Source organism: Lepidochelys olivacea (assembly GCF_965140295.1).
Source record: "Lepidochelys olivacea isolate rLepOli2 genome assembly, chromosome: 5".
NCBI lineage: Eukaryota > Metazoa > Chordata > Testudines > Cheloniidae > Lepidochelys > Lepidochelys olivacea.
Window position 1 is genome coordinate 91,664,282 of NC_140415.1, and position 22,418 is coordinate 91,686,699.

At 39.8% G+C, this 22,418-nt stretch overlaps 1 protein-coding gene across 4 annotated transcripts in view; it reads left to right on the plus strand.

Annotated features, from left to right (window-relative positions):
* AGTPBP1 (ATP/GTP binding carboxypeptidase 1) overlaps positions 1 to 22,418 on the plus strand; it is a 143,464-nt gene that overhangs the window by 54,471 nt on the left and 66,575 nt on the right. For all 4 annotated transcript variants that reach the window (XM_084629416.1, XM_084629418.1, XM_084629415.1 and 1 more), the window contains 10 exons: positions 1,898 to 1,991; positions 2,347 to 2,384; positions 7,533 to 7,741; positions 8,655 to 8,832; positions 9,858 to 9,952; positions 11,440 to 11,556; positions 15,009 to 15,721; positions 20,311 to 20,394; positions 20,676 to 20,762; positions 20,850 to 20,998. In XM_084629416.1, coding sequence (XP_084485542.1) covers positions 1,898 to 1,991; positions 2,347 to 2,384; positions 7,533 to 7,741; positions 8,655 to 8,832; positions 9,858 to 9,952; positions 11,440 to 11,556; positions 15,009 to 15,721; positions 20,311 to 20,394; positions 20,676 to 20,762; positions 20,850 to 20,998 — 1,764 coding nt within the window. The remainder of the gene's footprint in view (positions 1 to 1,897; positions 1,992 to 2,346; positions 2,385 to 7,532; positions 7,742 to 8,654; positions 8,833 to 9,857; positions 9,953 to 11,439; positions 11,557 to 15,008; positions 15,722 to 20,310; positions 20,395 to 20,675; positions 20,763 to 20,849; positions 20,999 to 22,418) is intronic.

Genomic DNA, 22,418 nt, shown 5'->3' on the forward strand with positions numbered 1-22,418 from the left:
ACTTAAGGAAATAGAGTCAATATGTGTAATGACCCAGCCACTCCCAGTCTCTATTCAAACCCAAGTTAATAGTATCTAGTTTGCATAGTAATTCAAGCTCAGCAGTTTCTCATTGGAGTCTGTTTCTGAAGCTTTTCTGTTGCAAAATTGCCACCCTTAAATCTTTTACTGAGTGGCCACAGAGGTTGAAGTGTTCTCCTACCGGTTTTTGAATGTTATGGTTCCTGATGTCAGACTTGTGTCCATTTATTCTTTTGCGTGGAGACTGTCCAGTTTGGACAATGTCCATGGCAGAGGGGCATTGCTGGCACATGCTGGCATATATCACATTGACAGATGTACAGGTGAACAAGCCCCTGATGGCATGGCTAATGTGATCATGCAAGGCATTGAATTTAGCCGTATGGAATGGAAATCCATCAACTTCATGAAAAAACTTGTATAGATACAGGCAGACATCTTCCTCAATGGCAACTGAGGTCTTGTTTTGCAGGGCATCTTTTGGAGCCAATATGGTTCCATGAAGCCATGACTCTTCTCATATGACAGAGCTTTATAGTGATCTTCCTTTTTTGCTGTAGAGTACTTTAAATAAGATAAGTTAGTAGAGGATAACTGTTTACCTTAGTTGAGAGGCAGAATGATCGGGTGGGTAGGGAACTGGACTGGGGCTCTGACCCAGATTCTTGTTGACTCTGCCCTGCTGCATGACCTTGGGCAAGTCATTTAATCTCTCAACCACTGGTCTGTCTTATTTTTTAGATTGGAAGCTCTTTGGGGCAGGTATCTTTTCTTACTATGTGTTTAGTACAATGTCTGGCACAATGGGCCCCTATCCTTGGTTGGGGCCTCTAGATGCTACTTTAATACTACTGCTAAGCATAATTATTATACAGTACCTATAAGTCAATACACAATCTTGAATTAATATGTATGTGTTGCCACTAAAGCTGGCTCTTTCCACTCTAATGCCTCTTGATACCCAATTAGGGACAACTTTTTTTTAAGCAAGCCAAGATTTGTGCATTTTTTTTTTCCAATGACCACCACATTTCAGATTTCCTAAGTAGCCATCCTGTGTACATCCAGAGCCAGGCCCTTCCCCCACTCTTTTTTTTTTTTTTTTTTCCTTTTTTAATATACCCTCTTACACCTTAGATTATGGTCTCCCATTACAAGCTCTCATGGGAAGACATAGACATATTTGTACAATGCCTAGCACAGTGAGATCCCAATTGTGATTGGAGTCTCTAGATGGTACTGCAATAGAAATAATACTGCTGGCACTGACTTCAGACAGCAAATGGCATACCTTTTGATCCTGATGCTGAAGGACACCCTCTAGTCATCGGAGCTTGATACATTTTCTTATGTTAATTTTAGAAACTATCCTCTTAACAAAATATACACTCTAAGGGAGAAAAACTTCCTTGCTGTACATTTTAATAAAGGAGGGAGAAACAAAGTGTACATTGTAAATAATGATTTCCATTAGTTCTTATTGACCTGAAATAGAAACCAGCAGACACTTCAGTGTGCATGTGCAATAGCAGGGGTTTCTGCCAACACTAATGTATATTCCCTTCTGTGAGATCCACAGTCCTGCGCCTTCCTGCAATGATTCTGCTGCCTCTTTGAAGTGAATGGCATATTAGCAAGTGCCTGCTTTTCTGAAATAATAGGCTGTGCAGTGCTTGATACCAGACTTCCTACTGAGCCCATTCAGACACTGAACCAGTGCATATTATTTATTTAGATAATAGTGTATGTTATCTAAATTCAACTTGTAAATGCCCTCTGCTTGATTTTGATTTCAGCAAATCAAAATTTTCAAGATTATTCTAATCTTCATAGTACGTTATTTCACAAAATTTATTTTAATTTGTACTCCTTTCAGCTGTAAATGCAGTATCCTTGGGGAAAAATGGAGTTGTGGAACTGATGTTCAAGATCATTGGCCCTTTTAGTAAAAAGAATACTGGCCTTATGAAGTGAGTAAAAGTTTTTAACATACTATATTCAAAAATTTAAGGTGCTTTTAAAACTTCCTTTTTGATGAAAATATTTTTTAAAATAAAATCTTTCCTAGTATTTGACAGTTAAATGATAAGGGAAGAACACCCCTTTCCACCCACAACAAACCCAAGATTCTATTAAGGCCTGTCCAGAGCAATGTAGCAAAATCTTAAAATTTGTGGCTATGGTGGTAGTTGCCTTTTACTTTTGCACACCTCCCTCATACATCAGTCAGTCACCTGTTTAAAAAAAAAAAAAAAAAATTTGTATGGCTTTACCACATTGTAGATTAAATTTACTAGTTTGTTGTTTCTCTCTTTATGTTGACAGGGTTGCTTTAGACACACTTGCTGCATTGCTAAAATCAAGTAAGTGTTTGACTACTAGAAACTATTTTTACTAAAATAAAAAAACTAGATTTAAAATAATATTAAGAGTCTGGCTGAAAAAAAGAGAAGCCAGGAAATGTAGAATTTAAGTTGAGATTCATCTTTAGTATGTTCTGTTCATTATTGCCACATGTATAATACATAGTAACTCGTTATCCAGTTACGCAGCACAGAGACTACCTGACTTAGGTAGAGACTGACTTGGATCCTGAGAAGTGGAAGAAGCTTTTTTCCAAATACTCAACCATGCCCCTCAACAGTAGAGTTGTGACCATCTCCTCCCAGCCCTGACTGCCGTGTGTGTCAGTGAGGATGCTGGGGGATGGTACCAAATGTAGTCTCCGTCATAGTCAGGCTGTCACTAAATAGGTCTTGGGGTCTGGAGTATGTGTCCTTTAGGTGATAGCTCTAACGTGCAGCTATGGGGAAGTGACAGGACCCATCCTTCTCCAGTGGCAACTAAGCATGAGAGGAGAGTGATAACGACAAATTCTACCCCCACTGACTCTTCAAGTATGTTAAGGGCAGTGGTGCAAGTGGAATCCATTTCTTACCGGTACCAGGGGGACCCACGGGGGCGAGGGTATGTGATGTTCTCACTTGACTCCTCCCTAGCCCGGGGCCCCCACGCTCTCCCCGTCCTCTTCCCCATGATCCACCCCCCCTTACCTGGAGAGGGGAGGCTCTGTCCTCCTGCTGCGCCTTCGGAACCACAGTGGCGGAAGGAATAGAATGTGGGGCCACTGGGCGGCCCCATACCCACATCTCCTCCGACACGGCTGTACCGGTATCGCCCCCAGCCCTTCCACACAGGGTCTCCTCTGTCTGTACAGCAGCAGCCCTGCCAGAGGCCAAGGCTGACCACAGGACTCTCCCAGAAACTGCAGTGTGGAAAGGAGTAGAATGTAGGGCCGCTGGGTGGCCCCACGCCCGCAGCTCCTCCAGCACAGCTGTACTACCCCCAGCCCTGTCCTCTGGTGGGGCTGATCTACAGATGAAGGAGACCCTGCATGGAAGGCACAGTACAGCTGTATCGGAGGAGCTGCGGGCATGGGGCTGCTCAGCGGTCCCACCTTCTGCTGCTCCTCTTCCCATATCAGTATGCCATATCAGCTGTAAGTATCTTCCTTGTACAGTGTACCTGACCATACTGCCCTACTTGCACTGCTGGTTAAGGGTCATGATCCTCTTCCCTCACAAGAACCGTGTGCAAGCGATCGTCATTGTAGAACTTCAGTAGATTGGGTAGACATTGAGAGGTGATCAAGGCGTATGTAGAACACCTTCAGGGGTTTGACTGGAAGCTCATTTGGATAAGGTCTCTGCTCCATTTTGCGCTCAGCTAGCTCGCCTCACATTTGATCAGCCACCTGCCTCTGGCTCTCAGGACTGTAGTAGTAAGTAGTTTTTAGGCTTCATCCCTAAGAGAATGCCAATGGAAGGAAATGTTAGCTCAGAATAATGTTGGTCTGCTCCTGTGTAAATGCAAAGTCAAAGCTGAGATGTGTATTTTCAGAACAGGGGACCTTAAATGATGATGTGTGTAGGAAAGATAGGAAGTATGGTAAGAGACTTGATGGACAGGAAGTATGGCTTAAATAAAAAGTGGGAAACTAGGTTAAATTACGAAAGATGAATATAAAGAAACACAAGCATGTAAGGAAAAAATTAGACAAGCTAAGGCACAAAAAGATTTAACTAGCTAGGGACATAAAAGGTAACAAGAAAACATTTTAACAAATACATTAGAAGGCTAAAATAGGGAAGGAGCAAGTTAAGAATTACTTTGACAAGTTAGATGTCTTTAAGCTGGCAGGGCCTGACAAAATACATCCTAGAATACTCAAGGAGCTGGCTGAAGAGCTGTCTGAGCCATTAGTGATTATCTCTGAGAACTGTTGGAGGATAGGAGAAGTCCCAGAATATTGGAAAAGAGCAAATATAGTACCGATCTATAAAAAAGGGAGAATAAGGGCAACCCAGAAAATTATAGACCAGTCAACTTACCTTTGGTACCCAGAAAGATAATGGAGCAAATCCATTGTAAGCATCTAGAAGATTAAGGTCATACATAACAGTCAACATGGATTTGTCCAGAACAAATCATGTCAAACCAACCTAATATCCTTCTTGTGGATGTGGGGGGGGGGGGGGAGCAGATGTGATATATCTCAACTTTAGTAAGCCTTTTAATATTGTAACACATTACCTTCTTATAAGGAAACTAGGGAAATATGGGCTAGATGTACTTGATATAAGGTGGATGCATTACTTCTCTCTAGGAAAGGTTTTCCAGCCAGTTATCAATGCTTCACAGTCAAGCTGGAAGGGCATATCAAGAGGGGGCCTGCAGGGATCTGTCTTGAGTCTTGTTCAATTTAATATCTTCATAAATAATTTTGGATAGTGGCATAGAGCACATTTAAACTTTGTGGGTTGGGGAAGGTGGGGGTTACAAGCGCCTTGGAGGACAGGAGTAGAATTCAGAATGATCTGGACAAACCAGAGAAATGATCTGAAATAAATAGGATGCAATTCAGTCAGGACAGATGCAAAGTACTACACTTAAGGAGGAATAATCAATTGCACAAATACAAAATGAGAAACGACTGTCTAAGGAGGAGTATTGCAGAAAAGGAACTGAAGGTTATGGTGGATCACAAACTAAATATGAGTCAGCAATGTAATACTGCTGCAAAAAAGTGAACATCATTCTGGGTTGTATTAGGAGGAATGCTGTAAGCAAGACGCTAGAAGTAATTCTTCCACTATACTCAGCACTGATAAGGTCATAACGGGGCAACTGTATTTAGTAATGGGCACCATATTTCGGGAAAGATGTGGACAAACTGGAGAAAGCTCAGACGAGAGCAACAAAAATGAATAAAGATTGAGAAAACATGTCCTATGAGGAAAGATTGGAAAAAATTGAGTTTTTTAGTCTGGAGAAAAGAAGACTGAGGGGGGACATACCTTTTTCAAGTTTTTAAAAGGTTGTTATGAAGAGGAGGGTGATAGATTTTTCTCCTTATTCATAGAGGACTGACCAGCAAGAGAGATTTAGGTTAAATATTAGGAAAAGCTTCCTAATAGTAAGGGTAGTTAAGCAGTAGATCCAATTACCTAGGAGTTTGTGAAATCTGTCTTTGGAGGTTTTTAAGAATAGGTTAGACAAACACTTGTTACGAATGGTCTAGATAATGCTTTACTCCCCTGCACCGAGACAGGACTGACTCGTGACCTATCGAGTCCTAAATTTCTATGATTCTATTATTTTTTTTTTATTATGTAAACTGAGATTCTGCTTGTGTTCATTTTTGAGATAAGTTTCTCGCGTCCTGAATGTGCTGGCCTTTGCATTTTGTTTCTCTGCATTCCTGAGGCATGTAATTTCACACCAGAAATGCATAATTTGTGAAGAGTTTGATTTATAAAATGAAGATTTTAAATGTAAAAGAAAATAGAAGTGCCCTGCTAAATCTTAAACTAGTGATTGTCTGTAAAGATCTCTCTAGTTATGATTGCAGAACTGTGTGTTATAACACTCTGTTTTCCCCTCAACCTCAATAGTGGGACTCCAGGACTCTTTCCCCAGCCCTAACTGCCATCTGTGTCAATCGGGTTTCTAGAAGATGGCACTGAAGTATATACTGTCTTCCCATAGTCTAATTAAATAGGTCTTGGGTCATGAAGTAAGTGGTATTTGGTGACAGCTCTGAAATGGAGCTGTAGCTAGGGAAATTAAAGTCCTGGTATCTTGCTGAAGAATTTTCCTTTTGGTTGAAATAATTTTAATCACTTATGTTCTGCGATTTCTGTATTACTGTATCCTGGCCACCAATTTCTTACATATTCAGTTGAAAAACTTGAACTTCAAAATTTCTATCTAATCAGGAAACTAGTTTTCACTGAAGTTCAATTATTTTGTTATGTTTGAAAATTTTGAGGCTTGAACTCATAAATTTATGAGTGTGTGAGCAACAGAAAAACATCTGAAGTCTGTAGCCTCTGCCTTACATTTTATAGGTGAGGTAAATGTATATAGTAGGCATGTATACACACATTTTATGTGATTTGATTTACTGGTTTTACTGACTTTGTGCCTGTTAACTAGTGAAGCAGAATCTTAAGAAGAAACTAGGGAAGTTAAATGAAGAGTCAGGTTTGAGGAATGAAACAAACCGTTGATATTTATCACTGCAATCAGTCTTCAGACAAGTAGTATTTTCTAAGCCTGTTCTATTGTTAAATGTAAACCATAAATAGAATATCTATATGGGGTTGACCTGGAGTGTCAGTCACATGAATATATTATATTCATAGCAAAAATACTTATGAAATAGTGTAATTGTTTTTCAAAATTAATTATAATTTAAAAGTAGCACATCTACATTTACTGCTTGCTAATGTCTGTTTTGTAAAACAAATAACTTGTGAGCTATATAAACCAGAAAACTTCTTGTTTTGTGTGCATATTTAGCTTACTGTTCAAACCAATTTATTTTTGAAGTGGGGTTTTAATAAAAATTTTCAATAGCCTGAAGTTATCATTTTTTCCACCAAATGTTATCATGGAGCAAATATTAATAGAAATGTATAAACTCATGGAAACGTTAAGTTAAAAAGGAAACACTGATGCCAAATACCTATCGTAGTGCTGCCTGTCACCATTACATCAGTTTAAATAAATTGCAAGGCTTAGAACATCTAGGAAATTTGATCCTTCTTTACATATTCTGCTCAATCACAATAGAGCAATGAGTCAAATATGAGTATTCACTGAATACAGTTTCTTCAGCCAACTTAAGTATGTGTTTTAGAATGACTTAGTTACAGGCTTTGTGTCTTGATATAGAAAGCAGTAGCAAAGCATGCACGGATATGTCTAGAGAATGTAGAAACTTACTTTGTGGAACATGCCTTATAGAATTCAGTGGAAGAAAGGGAAACTGCACTACGGATGACTGGAGTGCTTGTCACCATAATGATTCTATAAAATGGAACACAAGTGAAGTTGCTAGCTTTAAACTTGAACTAAAAGTAATATTTACGACTGATGATTAGTGAAAACAAGAGTTAGGTTATTATATGCTTTAGCAATCTTTTAATTTCTTTTCTTTTCTTAAGAAACGAATGCCAGGAGAGCGGTAGACAGAGGATATGTCCATGTGCTTTTAACAATTTATGTAGACTGGCACCGTCATGATAGTCGACACAGACACATGCTGATCCGTAAAGGAATCTTACAGTGTATTAAAAGTGTTACAAATATCAAGTTGGGAAGGAAAGCATTTATTGATGCCAATGGGATGAAAATTCTTTACAACACTTCCCAAGTGAGTTTAATTGCTTTTTTTGCTATGATTGCACATGAAGATTTTTTTCTGTATGCTATTATGGGTATGCTGTTTTAAATGATCTCATGACTCAGTCGTTAGCATTTATTTTTTACAAGACAACTTCTAAGATCAAAAGTTAAACAAAACAGTTAAATTGCTTTTCACCATTGAATTGTTACAGTGTATATTGTAAACTACTATTCCATGATAAAAGTATATTTGGCTCTTTTTTACGTCCGTGCATAACCAAATTTTCTGTGCTGAATTAGAGCTGTCAAGGCTGGTACACCACCAGCTATGTGAATTCATATGTGATTGTATTGCTTTCCTTGTGGGGACTCTCTCTATAGGGGTTATTTCCATTTCTAGTTGAATGCTGAAGGTCCCCCGGTGTCTTCTGCTTTGCATCCTAAGATCTAAAGCAGAAATCATATACTAAGGTAGTGCATCATTGTCACGGTCCTGTTCCATGTGGTGGTAGTACTCTGCCCTGCTACAAGAATTAAGTTTAACTTCTGTGATTGGTCTCATTCTTTGGCTTTGCCTCTCTCCAGCTTTAGCCATGTGATGGAAGTTTTATACTTCTTGGCAGTAATTTAGGCTACCAATGGAGAGAGACTGAGCTCCAAAGAGAATTCTCTTCCAAATGATAAAGGTGTAGCAGGAGGATCTATAGGTTTCAGTCAAATGGAGTAGGCAGAGATTCTTTTATATTCCATTTATTCAAGTAGTCATAAAAACTTAGTTGTACCTTAGTATAACTATTTTTATATTGTTCTGGAGTTTTCCAGTGGCAATATAATCTAAAATATTCTAGTCTTTTGTATGTTCTACATGCAATGTTGTATGTTTCTAAAAACAGTTGTGTAGTTTGCATTCCATTGTTTTCATTCTTTCTTTTCTGTAACAGGATTGCCTTGCTGTGAGAACTCTTGATCCTCTAGTCAACACATCAAGTTTAATAATGAGAAAATGTTTTCCTAAAAACCGTCTTCCACTACCAACTATTAAAAGTACTTTTCATTTCCAACTACCAGTTATCCCTATTAGTGGTCCTGTGGCCCAGATGTACAGTTTGCCTCCTGAAGGTATAGTCAGTTGGTAATATGTTGGCTTTTGTTTTTATATATATTTAGCATTGTTCTCTGCTAGATGTTTGTGATTATCTAGTCCTCTAGAGCTCACTGGGGAGAGTGAATTAATATAGATTCTCCTTCAGCTTAGTGGTAGGTCTGTGGTTTTGGAGCAGAGTGTGAAATTCTATCTTCTGTACTATGTGCAGGTTATCTGACAACAATTTTGTCTGCATGTGTGTGGCTATGGGCTGAATTTACTTTCTTCCAAATGTCTAAATAGGCACTAATATTGCATTCATTAAGGAACCAATCAACAGAATGAGTGCCTAAATGATCTTTTACTAAAAATCTGCAAAATTCCTGCACAAAATCCATTTGATTTTTTAGAGTATTTTCTATGATCCATAATAGGCCAAATTCACCAATAGTGTAACTAAGTACATATGCACTGAAGCCACTGTAGTATGTCCACTCGTACCAGCAGTGAATTTAGCCCAGTGTTCCTAAATTGTATCATGCGAACAGTTCAATGTGCTTACCTTAGTTTATTTTCCATTGAAATAAATTAAAAATGTTAAGTCCTTTCCTTCATATTACTGGAGCCAGATCCAGTCCAAAATCTAGCAGTGCAAAGTGTCCAGAAAGGCAACTTAAATTCCCCAGCCCTGTTTGGAAGAGGTAGTCGCATGCTGAGCAGAGAAGGCCTGGTCCTGAGGAGTTGGTCCAAAGTGTCTTCAGTGCATATGTTGAACGTTTCCTATGTGAATATATTTTTTTAAAAAGTGGAGGAATCGTTTAAATGTTCTTACTGGACAGAAATGTAATACATGGTTCTGCAGTATTGCCAGCTGAGCCTTCTGTCTCTGATAAATCTGGTAATGTTTAGCGTTCACATGTTTCACAGAAGTTTAATTTGTGTGGTATTGACAGATTTCAGTTGGTGAGTGAAAAAGTTTTACACATTACATTTTCTTCTGGAATGTACATGTTGTAGAAAACCTACATCTGCCTTACTTATAGAGCATTTTATATCACAGTGGATGACGTAGTAGATGAAAGTGATGACAATGATGACATCGAAACAGAAAGTGAGATTGAAAATGAAAATGAAGATAAGGACCAACTCTTTAAGGTTAGTACTAGACCCAATCAAAGGGAGCAGATTTATACCATCAATATATTTTTTTCGTTACTTTAGAAGTTCACTTTCGCCATCCCCATAGCTATGTGTTCAAGTATTAAGAGATATCAGTAGTGAGTCCAATTGGTATTTTCAAAGGGGCGTAATGGAGATGCACATCGAGATAGTTGCCGAAAGTCCATTGAAAATGAATGGAAGTTGGGTGTCTTATTCCCTTATGTCCCCTTCGGAAAAAAAAAGTCTTCTGTAGTTAAAGTTGAATCAAGATTCCTACCTAGGGTAGGTCTAAAATATCTCTGTTTCACACATCAGTGATTTAATATCTCCAGATGTTGGTACACTGACTCTTCAGAGGGCAATTGAATTTACATGTAGTTCATAGCAGAAACATTTAAAATGTTCCCTCTGAAGTATTGCTCTGTCGTCTGCACTTTTTGCATTCCTCCCTAAACAACCAGAATCCCCATGAACTGTACATATGCATGCATTTACTTTCAGATAGTAACTGTAGCCATGGGCCACATCTGAACTTTTTCAAATTAAACATGCATGCTTTTTGTCGGAATGAAGTTTCTCGCCTTCCAATATCAAGCCCCACTTTTCCCACCTCCACGTGACCCTCCTTTAGGATTTCCCCCATACCTCTTATGCAATCCTGATGCTCTGTCATCCCATCCAGAGCCCTTTCTTTTGCAGCCCCTCTGCCTAACGTCCTTAAAATGGATACTGATAAACAGGTTATCAGTGTTTAAAAGCCAAATGTTGTAGGAAAGTGAAGTTGTGGTAAGGTGCAGGGGTGTTACGGAATGGAAAGAGGGAACAGTAGGAGTGAAGCATGAGAGAAGTCTGGACTATATTAAGTTGTAATGGGGCAACACAGCCGGACATGGAGGAGAAATGCAGTTCTTCAGGGCCACCACAAGAAGTGGGATGGTGGAGAGGGAAGTGCTTGTTGAGGTATATCAGCTCTGCCTGAGTCATTACACAGGGTACAATATGCATCAATACTGATGGTATCTGTGTGAATAACTACCAGAATTAAAACATACTTATTAAAGCTGGGAAATTTGTACATCAAAACATTACTTAACTTTGGTGTTCTGTTTTTTTTTTTAGAGTAGGCCGTAAGCCAAAGCAATGGAGTAAGCAGTTAAATGATTTTATATCCTATCTGTATTCAACTCATTAGTTCCCCCATCACAATCTCTATCCCAATCTGCAGCCCACATAACTTTGTACTCATCTTGAATGATTTCACCTGAGAAATATATTACACATACTATATTTGCATACAGGCAGGAAAATTTATGACATACATGTGGTGATATATCCAAGGTTTTCTGCAGACAAATCAGATTGGTATGCTAGTATCTGTTTTATGTAAACTATTAGCAGTGCTAATATATAACTGTTTTTTAGATTTGAAGCTCTTTTTTGTAATTTAACTGAGAAGTTAACTTTTTCTGTTGCTCTTGCAGAACGATGATATAGAGACTGATATTAACAAACTGAAACCAAGGCAAGAATTGGGACGACCCATAGAAGAACTAAAAATGTATGAACAATTTTTCCCAGAACTTGCAGATAACTTTAAGGTAAAGGATGTTAGATTTCATTAATTGTTTTACTGCATATCTTGAATGTTCTGTTTTTAACTGTTCATAACTCTTAACTTCTAACCCATCCTTTTCAAACTTGATCATAGTCCTCAATGGGGTATGTCTTGCTTACATGCCAAACAGCTAAATTCAGCTGTTTAAAGTTATTGTGGGAATATTTTTTATAGCAAGCGTAACTACCCCATGTCTGTATTTATAATTTTAAAAAAGGCCCATGGTGTCTTGGTCACACTTGGAGGTAGGGGAGAAAAGTGTGTGTGTGTGTGGGGAAGGACATCCCTCGGGGGGAGGGATAGCTCAGTGGTTTGAGCATTGGCCTGCTAAATCTAAGGTTGTGAGTTCAATCCTTGAGGGGGCCATTTGGGGCAAAAATTGGGGATTGGTCCTGCTTCAAGCAGGGGGTTGGACTAGATGACCTCCTGAGGTCCCTTCCAATCCTGATATTCTACGATTGTAGATGGAATCCTCATATGGAATGCTCTGAGCATGTGAAAAGAGGGTATGCTTGGTAACGAACACTGTATTTTACCATAGATTACTATATATTCTTTTAAATAACAAGGAATGCTGGCTTTTAGTGCTAGGATGATGATTGCTGTGCTAAAAGGGAAATGGTCACAAGAGCCCCTATTGACTTTAGGCTCCAAGTAATCAATTGATTTAGCAGGTACTATGAGGGGGTGTTCATGACACTAAATGAAAATGACTTTAGCATGTTTGAAAACTGTAGATCTCTTCTGAATCATAACTGTAAAAATGGTACAATGGGATTCCATGTTTGTCTCAATAACTTCCAGAACAAACTTACTTGGCTTGAAAGAAAATGACATTTTTATTTGTTTCTTGCCCTTTGAAATCAACTTGACTCGGAGCACAGGTTGAGTTTTTCCTCCTCTCTTGTTCAACACCACATATAATAATAATAATAATTAATAATAAATAAACTCTGTAGGCCAAACTGGATGCCATATTTAACTCTGTAGTTTTGAAGTTGTCTTTCGTGTCAAATTTCACAGTGCCTCTGTAAACCCATCACCTCCAGTGGTTTTACACAGATGTAACTAATTTAAAATATTAGTAAATCTTTTTGATACACATGAAATAATAGGATACAAGTCACTCTCCTTGCTATGGTGGCTGTGCTAATGAGAGAAAAGAGTAAAAATTGTTTTTGGCACAAGTGTAAAGACGGCTCTGAAATAACAGCAGATCTGTTATGTAAGAGGCTGTACCTTTTTTTGTATGAACACTTTTTTCAGAATAGAACAGTACTTCAAGCATCTCATTAGTGCATCACATAATTACACACAATCAGCTATTTGTATAATCAGCAACAAATTTTTATTTGTAAACTAATCAAAGTTGATATGGAGTAATTGAAGCAATGATTTGTGAACTCCAAAATACCATTTTGAGTCATTTTTAACCTTATACTACGTCTTAATTATGTTACTGAGCTAGTCACTAGTGCCAATCATTTTTCAGCTTACCTAGTGACACTAGCAATATAAGAGTTTTATTTTAAGATTATAAATCCGTGTCTATCTTGCTGTAACTAATCAGAAAAAAGTAGTGTTTAAAAAAATAACTTTGATATGTCTAAACTGGTGTAAAGTTGTTCTGTTGAAAATATAAAACCAACACTGAAAGTTTGCAGATGACACACAAATTGGGGGTGTGGTAAATATTGAAGAGGACAGGTCACAGGTACAAAGCAATCTGGATTGTTTGGTAAGCTGCATGGAAGCAAACAATATGCATTTTAATATGGCCAAATGTAAGAAACAAAGACTATAGGCCTTCCTTACAGGATTGGAAACTGTAAGCTGAGCATCGCTCACTCTGAAAAAGACTGGAGAAGTCATAGGGGATCATCAGCTGAACATGAGCTCCCAGTGCAGTGCTGTGGCCCAAAGAGCTAGTGTGATTCTTAGGTGCATGAACAGTAGGAGTAGAGCGATTATATTACCTTTCAGTATGGCACTGGTGCAAGCACTGATAGAATACTATGTTCAGTTCAGGTGCTCACAATTCAGGAAGGATGTTAATAAATTGGAGAGGGTTCAGAGAAGAGCTATGAGAATGATGATGGAATTGGAAAATGTGATAGCTCTATCTAGTGATAGATTCAAGAAGCTCAGAGGCTGATCAAGTCATCCCTTAACTTCTATCAATACCTACATGGGGGACAAATACTTGATAATGGGGTCTTCAGTCTAGCAGACAAAGGTATAACAAGATCCCATGGTTGGAAGTTGAAGCTAAACAATTTCAGACTGGAAACGGGGTGTACATTTTTTTTTTTTTTGGAACAATTAACCAAGAGTTGTGGTGGATTCTCTGTCATTGACACTTCTTCTAAATTAAGATTGGATTTTTTTCTACAAGAATATGCTCCAGTTCAAACAGGACTTGTTTTGGGGAAATTCTATGGCCTGTGTTATATAGGAGGTTAGACTTGATGATCACAGTGCTCCCTTCAGGCCTTGGAAGCTATGAATAGCTGAGCACTTTCCCACTGTTTGCGAGTACATATCTGATGACATGAGAGACTTATGTTTGAAATAGTAAATATCTTTCTGCCATAAGATGACTTCTCATAGCTACTTTTTGTCTGACTTCTTATGGCAAAAGTGTTTCTTGGGGTTTTGAGGAAGGTGTATAGTTTCCCTAGGACTTTGACTGTTGGTATGGCAGACAGGAGACCTGTGTTCTTCCTGGCTCTGCTGTTGGCTTGCTCTGTGACCTTGGGCAAATTACTTGATCTCTTTGCCTCATTGTCCCCAGCTTTAAAATAGGGATAATGATGATTACCCACCTTTGTAAAGCATTTGGTGATCTAAAGATGAAAATTATCATATAAGAGCTAACTAGTCTCCTTTAGACTTCATACAGCAGGACACTGCTAAATCTGCATGAGAGAAGGGACTAGGAAATGGTCAAAACTTGAGGGAAATACATTTTATTTCTTGTTTAATATCTGAATATTGGAAAAACTGGAAAGCAAACGGGTAAAAACTGATCAAGTGGAAATGTTTATTTTTAATGAGAGGACAAAGACGTTGATGAACCTTTCTAGTTCTTATGTCAGCAATATTATATATCTGCAATGTGATTAAATGCTGCACACCTTTTTAATTTCATGGCACAATTTTAAAAAAATTACTTGGAAGTTTTGTGATGTCATTGAAGAACTGCCTCATTTTGGTGGTGGCATGGCATTTTTCATTTGGAATAGGTTAACTTTTACAAAGTTTCTGTAGCTTAACAGGCAAACTTTTTAGGATTATGTTTATCCTGAATACCTTATTTTATTGCCACTAAAAATCATGGAAAGGAAAAGCGTCCTTTTATAAGCGAATACAAACAAACTTTTAAAATGTGAAAAACTGTTTCCTAATCATGTTCTGTGTTTTTTTTTTGTAAAGGACTATGACTTAGTCTCCAAGGAACCAAAGCCTTTTGCATCTGATGCAAATCTAGGTGGACCTATTGTTGTTCCTACGGCAGGAGAGGAGCAGTCTGTAGAAGCAAATCACTCAGTCAAGGGAATTACTATGAAAGAGAGCAATCACTTGCAAGCAGGGGAGTGTAATAAAAGGCCAGCCTTTTTGGATTTGCCAAAGAAAGACAGCAACAAAGACAATAGTTTACAGCAGCAAAGTGATCAAAAGAAACTGCTTTCGTCATGCCAGTGCCTAAGCTATGAAATAGTGAAAGGCTTGGACAGGATCACTCTGCAGAATACTTCAAAAAATGAACAGTATTACAAAACAGGGTGTGTAATGAAGAAAGAAAGCAAAACTAGCCTTACCTCACTCACTTGTAATAAACCTTGCCAGCATGTTTCATCTTGTGGAAGTGTTCTGTTTGAGGGACGATCTGTCCAGCTGGGAAAGCTGTGCTTCACGGGTGTTGATCCTGAGGAAGAGGATGATTCCAGCTCGCATTCATCAGGGGAGCAAGTGATGCTTGAGGTGCCTGATATATTGCCACTACATGACCCTGATCTTTATATTGAGATTGTGAAAAACACAAAGTCTGTTCCTGAATATTCAGAAGTGGCTTACCCAGATTACTTTGGTCACATTCCACCTCCATTTAAGGAGCCTATCTTAGAAAGACCTTATGGTGTACAGAGGTGAGTTGATACATTTCTTTGAAAGACCAATTGTTGCAAGAATATACAAATAAGAAATTCATATTTAATGTATAAAATTATCAACTTTGTTTATAGTCTTGTCTCTAAAACATTTTCAAAGAAAATTGTTCTGAAAGCAAATGACAAGCTGGTACAAACTAGTAAACAAGGTAATGAAGTTCTATTGTGAAAGAAGTTTTTGGTATAATTTTCTGTAATTAAAGCTATCTGAATGTTAAGCTACCAAAAAAGTTTTTCTGAAATGAGAAATACTGCCTTTAAAGCTTAATGTGAAAATAAATGGAGGGTGTAAGCAGTAAACGATAAGTTTCTAAAGTTAAGCATTACTGGAGGATAGGAGATGGGACTGCTGGGGGAATTGGCTTTGTGAGGCAGTTGGAAGTTTGAGGAAGAAACTCATGCCGCTGTCTGTGTTCAGGACCCAAGGCTGGAATTCTAAGAGTGGAGTAGGCTAAAACTCTGTTCTCTCTACTCAGTACAAAGGGATTACACTGGGATTGTGTGGTTTGAGGAGTCACTCGCTCACCCCTCCCCCCCCCCACCCCCCAGACTAAGGGCTTGTCTGCACTCTCCTTGTTCTGAGGAAAGGGAGCTATTTATATACCCAGCCCCAGTGAAAGCAGAACTTGTTAAAACCCTTGGAGAACAGCCCCAGCTGCCCTTCTCTCTTAGGGCTTGTCTACACTATGCAACTTTGAGGGACAAGGCTGTGCTTTTCAAGTACCTGTGAAAGACAAAGTTTTGTACATCAAAACTTTGTCTTTCACAGGTACTTGAAAAGCACAGCCTTGTCCCTCAAAGTTGCATAGTGTAGACAAGCCCTAAGAGAGAAGGGCAGCTGGGGCTGTTCTCCAAGGGTTTTAACAAGTTCTGCTTGCACTGGGGCTGGGTATATAAATAGCTCCCTTTCCTCAGAACAAGGAGAGTCTGATTTTGGTGGGAGGTGGGGATGCAAAGACACTGTTAGTTTCTCTAAGAAGAAGGGGTAAGTAATCCATTATCATGGTTTTCATGCACTGTTTTTTTGCTTTGTTTTGTTTTTTGACTTGGGAAAGAATTGTGAAGCAGATCTGTCTAGGGATTGACCAAATGATTTTTGTTGAGGAAACTATTTTGAGCTTTTTAACTGAATCATGGATCCTCTTATAACTCCCCTTCAGAGAAGAATGTAATTCAAGTTTGCTAAAGTTAATATTTACTAGATATACACCCGCTCTTTTATACCCTGAGATTTGAGGGTTATGTTCTTACTGTACATTTTAGGGCTTTTTAAGGATCAGGTATTTTGGAAGCTGGGATGATCACTCAAGATCCATGAGTCACCAGTCTCATGACTATCCCAAAGTTCTAAATTCTTTTGCTAGATAGCTTCTAAATATGGCTAGATAGCTTCTCGTACCTGAGACCAAAATCCAAGAGTGTGAATCTATTATAATTGCTGCTGTTAGAGAAGAAGAATTGCAGGTAAGTAATCTCTTTTGCTTTTCCAGTTTTCTTTGTTTTTAAACATAAATATCTTCAGCTATCTTTTTTTTCCAGCCCCACAACTATTAGCTGGTTAAAAATGTTCAGTATCATAGAATCATAGAATATCAGGGTTGGAAGGGACCCCAGAAGGTCATCTAGTCCAACCCCCTGCTCGAAGCAGGACCAATTCCCAGTTAAATCATCCCAGCCAGGGCTTTGTCAAGCCTGACCTTAAAAACCTCTAAGGAAGGAGATTCTACCACCTCCCTAGGTAACGCATTCCAGTGTTTCACCACCCTCTTAGTGAAAAAGTTTTTCCTAATATCCAATCTAAACCTCCCCCACTGCAACTTGAGACCATTACTCCTCGTTCTGTCATCTGCTACCATTGAGAACAGTCTAGAGCCATCCTCTTTGGAACCCCCTTTCAGGTAGTTGAAAATGTTGCTTTTGCCTTTATCTTTTACCTTTATTTTTTTTCTGCAGTTTTTCCCAGTTCATTTCCATTATCATTTTAATTTATGTCTCTTGTCACTGAGGTATCTGAATACCTCACATCGTTAATGGATTTTATTCTGACAACACCCTGCTGAGATAGGGATAATATTTCCCTATTTTACAGATAGGGAAGTGAGGCATAGGGTAGATAAAGTGACTTGCTCAGGTCATGTAGGAAGTCCTGTGGCTGAGCCAGGAATTGAAGCTAGGTCCCAGTGGCCTATCTCCTAGACAGTCTTTCCTGCTACATGAGTAACTTGTTGGGCTTGTGATTTCTTTTAAGATTGGTTACTCTTGTGGTTAGACTGTCTTAGGTTAACAAGAAATGGCGTATCTTCTCCCCAGCAACATTTACTTTAAGTGCAGGTAATTGCCAGCCTGAACCCACTTTCAGACTGCACTACAACACCCTACAGGGTTAATCGGCTTCTTTCTATTTTATCGCAGCTGGTGTGCAAGTTTTCCCACACAGCTCAGCTAATATACACTCTAGCTTTTCCAGTCCAGCGCCTCCTTTGAACAGATACTGCCAATTATGCAGTGATTTGTAATATAGATAAAATGTCCACCAAGCATTTGTCTGAGACCACCAAACTCATTCTCATTTGTGACCCAGTCAGTAGATGAACCTAGATCTCCAGAGGTGAAAGAGTAATGTCCTAACCCACTCACTCCACAGCCTAGCCCAGGGGTTCTCAACAAATTTTTTGATGGTCTCAGACTGCAGCCACCAACTCTCACTGATGGTTGTACTGACACTTTTTCCTAAAATACTTAATTAACTTCAGGAAAAACAACTAAATGTGTCCAGATACACATCCACATCATTGTAATGTATATTTGCCGGGTTTTTTGGCAGACTCAATAATGCTGCCTTCCAGTTTGGGAGTGATATTTGTAAATATCACAGCACACTTAGTAGCTACCTGGGTGGCTATGAAAAGAGAAGTGATATTAATAAACATACAAGTACCACTTTTCACAGATAGCTAATAAGTCTGCTGTGAAAGGTGATACTTGCATGTTTGTTAATATCACTTTTTTCTCCCTGAAGGAGGGGATGGTGGCAAAAGGGGAGGCAGCAAGGGCCAGAGGCAATAGTGGGATGGATTCGGGGTTGGGGAAGGCAGCGAGGGCCCGGGGCAATATGGGGGATAGATGTGGAGCAGTGGGAGGCAGCGGGGCCAGGAGTGATGAGGATGGGTGGTGAGTCCCACTGTCATGTGGTCAGAGCCTGGTGTTGGCTGCCATGCAGCCAGGGCTCAGTGCCCACTGCCAGAGCCCGGAGCTGGGGACGGGAACTGCGTGGCCGAAGCCAGGGATCGGAGCCCGCTGCCACACAACTGGAGTTGTGGGTCTGTGCCCAGGATCAGTACCTGCCGCCATATGGCCGGAGCTGGGTGCCAGAGCCCAGGGCTGCGTGGCTTGAGCCAGGAGCCAGTACTCGCTGCTGCGTGGCTGAAGCTAGGGGTCAGTGCCATGAATCAGCACCTGGGGCTAGCTCCCACCACCATATGGCTGGAGCCCGGGAACAGAGCTGTGGGTTGGCACCTGCTGCCATGCAGCTAGGGCCAGGTCCGTTTAGCTGGAGCCTGGGGCCACCGCACAGCTGGAACTGCAGGCCAGAGGCCAACTGAAGCTCCGTGGCCAGAGCTGGGGATCAGCACCCGTGGCCAGAGGTTAAGCACCAAAGTCCCGTGGTTGGAGCCTGCTGCCATGCAGCTAGGGCTAGATTGGTGCCTGGGGCCAGCGCTGACCACTTCACGGCCTGAGCTCAGGACTGGAGCTGGGGGCCAGCACCTGCCACATAGCTGGAAGCAGGTCTTGGAGGCTGAAGCCCCACAGCTGGAGGCCAGGGCTGCGTGGCCGGAGCCGGTTGTGAGTGTGTCAGTATTCGCTGTCCCGCAGTCAGAGCCTGGGGTCATGGCCAGGCTCCCGAAGTCCTGCTGCTGGAGCCTGCCACCCAAACCCCCTCCCCACAAGATGGGTCAAGAACTCACATTGCTCGTGCAGCGTTGTGCCCCACCTCTCTCCAGCGGCGGTGCAGGGTGGCGCATCAAGAAGCAACAAGGAGGGAGTGGGTGGGGCCGATGCTTCTCTCTCCTCCTCCTCCATCCCCCAATCACTAGCAAGGAGGCTGTCGTGGCTGCACAAAAAGCCTCACGTGGCCACAATGGCCACATTTGAGAAACACTGGCCTAGCTCCTAAAATCCCTTATTTTAGTTACAGAAGGACTTGTATAAATTACTCTTATAACGGAATCATTTTCAAAGGTTACCTAGTTTTAAGCACTAATACCAAATATAGATCACATACTGAGCTTCTGCTATAATTATAATAACAAATTATTTCATAAAAGTTAAACCCCAATGAGTTTTGTACATGAAGATTCAACCCCTGCACAAGCAAGTGTTAGAATTGGTCACCTCTGTAATGCAGGTGCTTGCACACCACAAGTGCACGCATGGGGTTGACATGGAGGCTTCACTGAAAATCAGGCCCTGCATGTTTGTGTTATAGCTTTGTTGACAAACAAATTATGTACCATTTCTAGTTACTGTTGTAAAATGTATTTTAAGTGAGGATTCTCTTCTTACTACAGGACAAAAATATCCCAAGATATTGAAAGACTGATCCATCAGAATGATATTATAGACAGAATCATGTATGACCTTGATAATCCCAGGTAGGCTATATTTGTTTTACAACAATCTTCAATTTGATTGTCAATTTTGCTTTCTTTAAGGAAACTATTCTGGCTTAAGATAAAGTACAGTAGTTGTGAAGTCTGTGGTAAAGCCTGTCGTCTTAATAAGGACAATACTGTACCTTTTTTGCTGTAATCCTGAATGTATTTATTCTATATAGATTTCCAATCAAAAATCTGAATTAACAAATGAGTTCCAAAGATCCATTTTACTTACAATGGTCTTTTTTCTTTCTTTCTTTCTTTCTTTCTTTTTAAAGTTATTCAGTGCCAGAAGAGGGGGAGTTTTTGAAGTTCAACTCCAAATTTGAGTCTGGAAATCTGCGCAAAGTTATTCAAATTAGAAAGTAAGAGCTCTTTCATTTTCTTCTTTTTGCATATATACTGCAAATTTCTTATTTTAAGAAGACTTATTTCTCTTTGTTAATCTTCAGAAACGAGTATGATCTCATTCTGAACTCAGATATAAACAGCAATCACTATCATCAATGGTTTTATTTTGAAGTCAGTGGAATGCGGCCAGGCATTGGTTACCGGTTTAACATCATCAACTGTGAAAAGTCGAACAGTCAGTTTAATTATGGTAAGACTTCTTTTCAAAAGGGATGGAAAACTAGCATGTAGGGAGACCTACTGGACTATCCAGAACAGGATACCTTTCCCCCCTGGGATCCCTAGATTATTAATCTCTTTCTTACAAATGAAACTCATAATATTTCATGTGGTGATGTCATTACAATTATTTTTTGAGTAAAACTGAAGTATAAGAATGCTGTTCCAGGCTCCTACTAAAATTGTGGTAAGGCTATTATCATAAGGTGCTGGAAAAGAAAAGCTGAGTTGTTCTACATTGCGCCAAGAGGATGAAAACTGGGAGCCATTAAGACCCTCCTTGAAAGTTTTTGCATGTTTTAGTAAATGAAAATAAGTGCAAACATGGTCAAACAACTTTGTCTCCTAGATTTTGGGGATTTATGTGTGAGGGGAAAATGTCATGTTACTGAATGTAATCAGTAAATCCATGTAGGAGACCAGAATGAGCTGTAGGTTTAAGTGGAAAAAAACTCAAGTTCTCTTTTCAAAATTGTTTATTTACATCCCCACTTTGGAAATATTCATACTTCCCATGTGATATCTGAAATTTCTAGTCAGTAGTGTCTGTTGGGGCTGGGCGTACACTCTTCCAAACTACATGTTGACATAAAAAAGAGCATGGTCCCCACTACTGTTCTTTTCTTCCATCCACCAAAGAATCAGTGGCCTTAGAACACTTCCTTCATCAGTCTTTCTTTTTTTTGCCCTTTTGGGCATTTTCCTGGTTAGTTTAGTTTTTTTAAAAGTTGTTTTTTTCACCAGTGTCAATATGGCCATCCAGAGCTAGTTTTTCAGCTCTTGTGTTTTTCAGCCTTCCTGTGCCTCTGTACCAGTAGTTGGGTCTGCAAACCTCTGTGGCATTATTAAGGCAGACTTCAGGTGCTGTGGTCCTTGTGATGCCACAGTGTTGGTCACAGACAGCTGTGTTCAATGCCTTTGGTACTTGAGTGAAAGATCAGACCTAGATAGATGTTTCATCTGTCTTGCCTTCACTTCCTGAACCTGGAGGAGCACAAAGAACCCATCAAACTCTTTCTAGTGGAGGATGCTTGAGACTTAGTTGGCAGTCTTGTACTGAACGTCAGGCATAGTCTGTTACTCAAAAGACCTGAACACCAAAAGAGCCTGCTTGTGACATGGATCAAAGCGGAATGTAAAGATCAGTGGGAAGAGTATGAAGCCCTGCTGTTTAGGTCCGAGAGTCCAACTAAGTGTGAAGCTATTCTTCGTTTCTCTGGATAATCAAATTGAAAGTTAAATAGTGTTTTTCTGAATCAGCTGTGCAGCTAGGCAGAAACAGAAGGCTCCATTTTGATTTATAACCCACCAAGAAAAGTTCAGGTGCCCACTCAGTAGCTGCAATCATTGCAGGATAGTACTTTTTCACAGAGCCCATAATTAAAATGAGG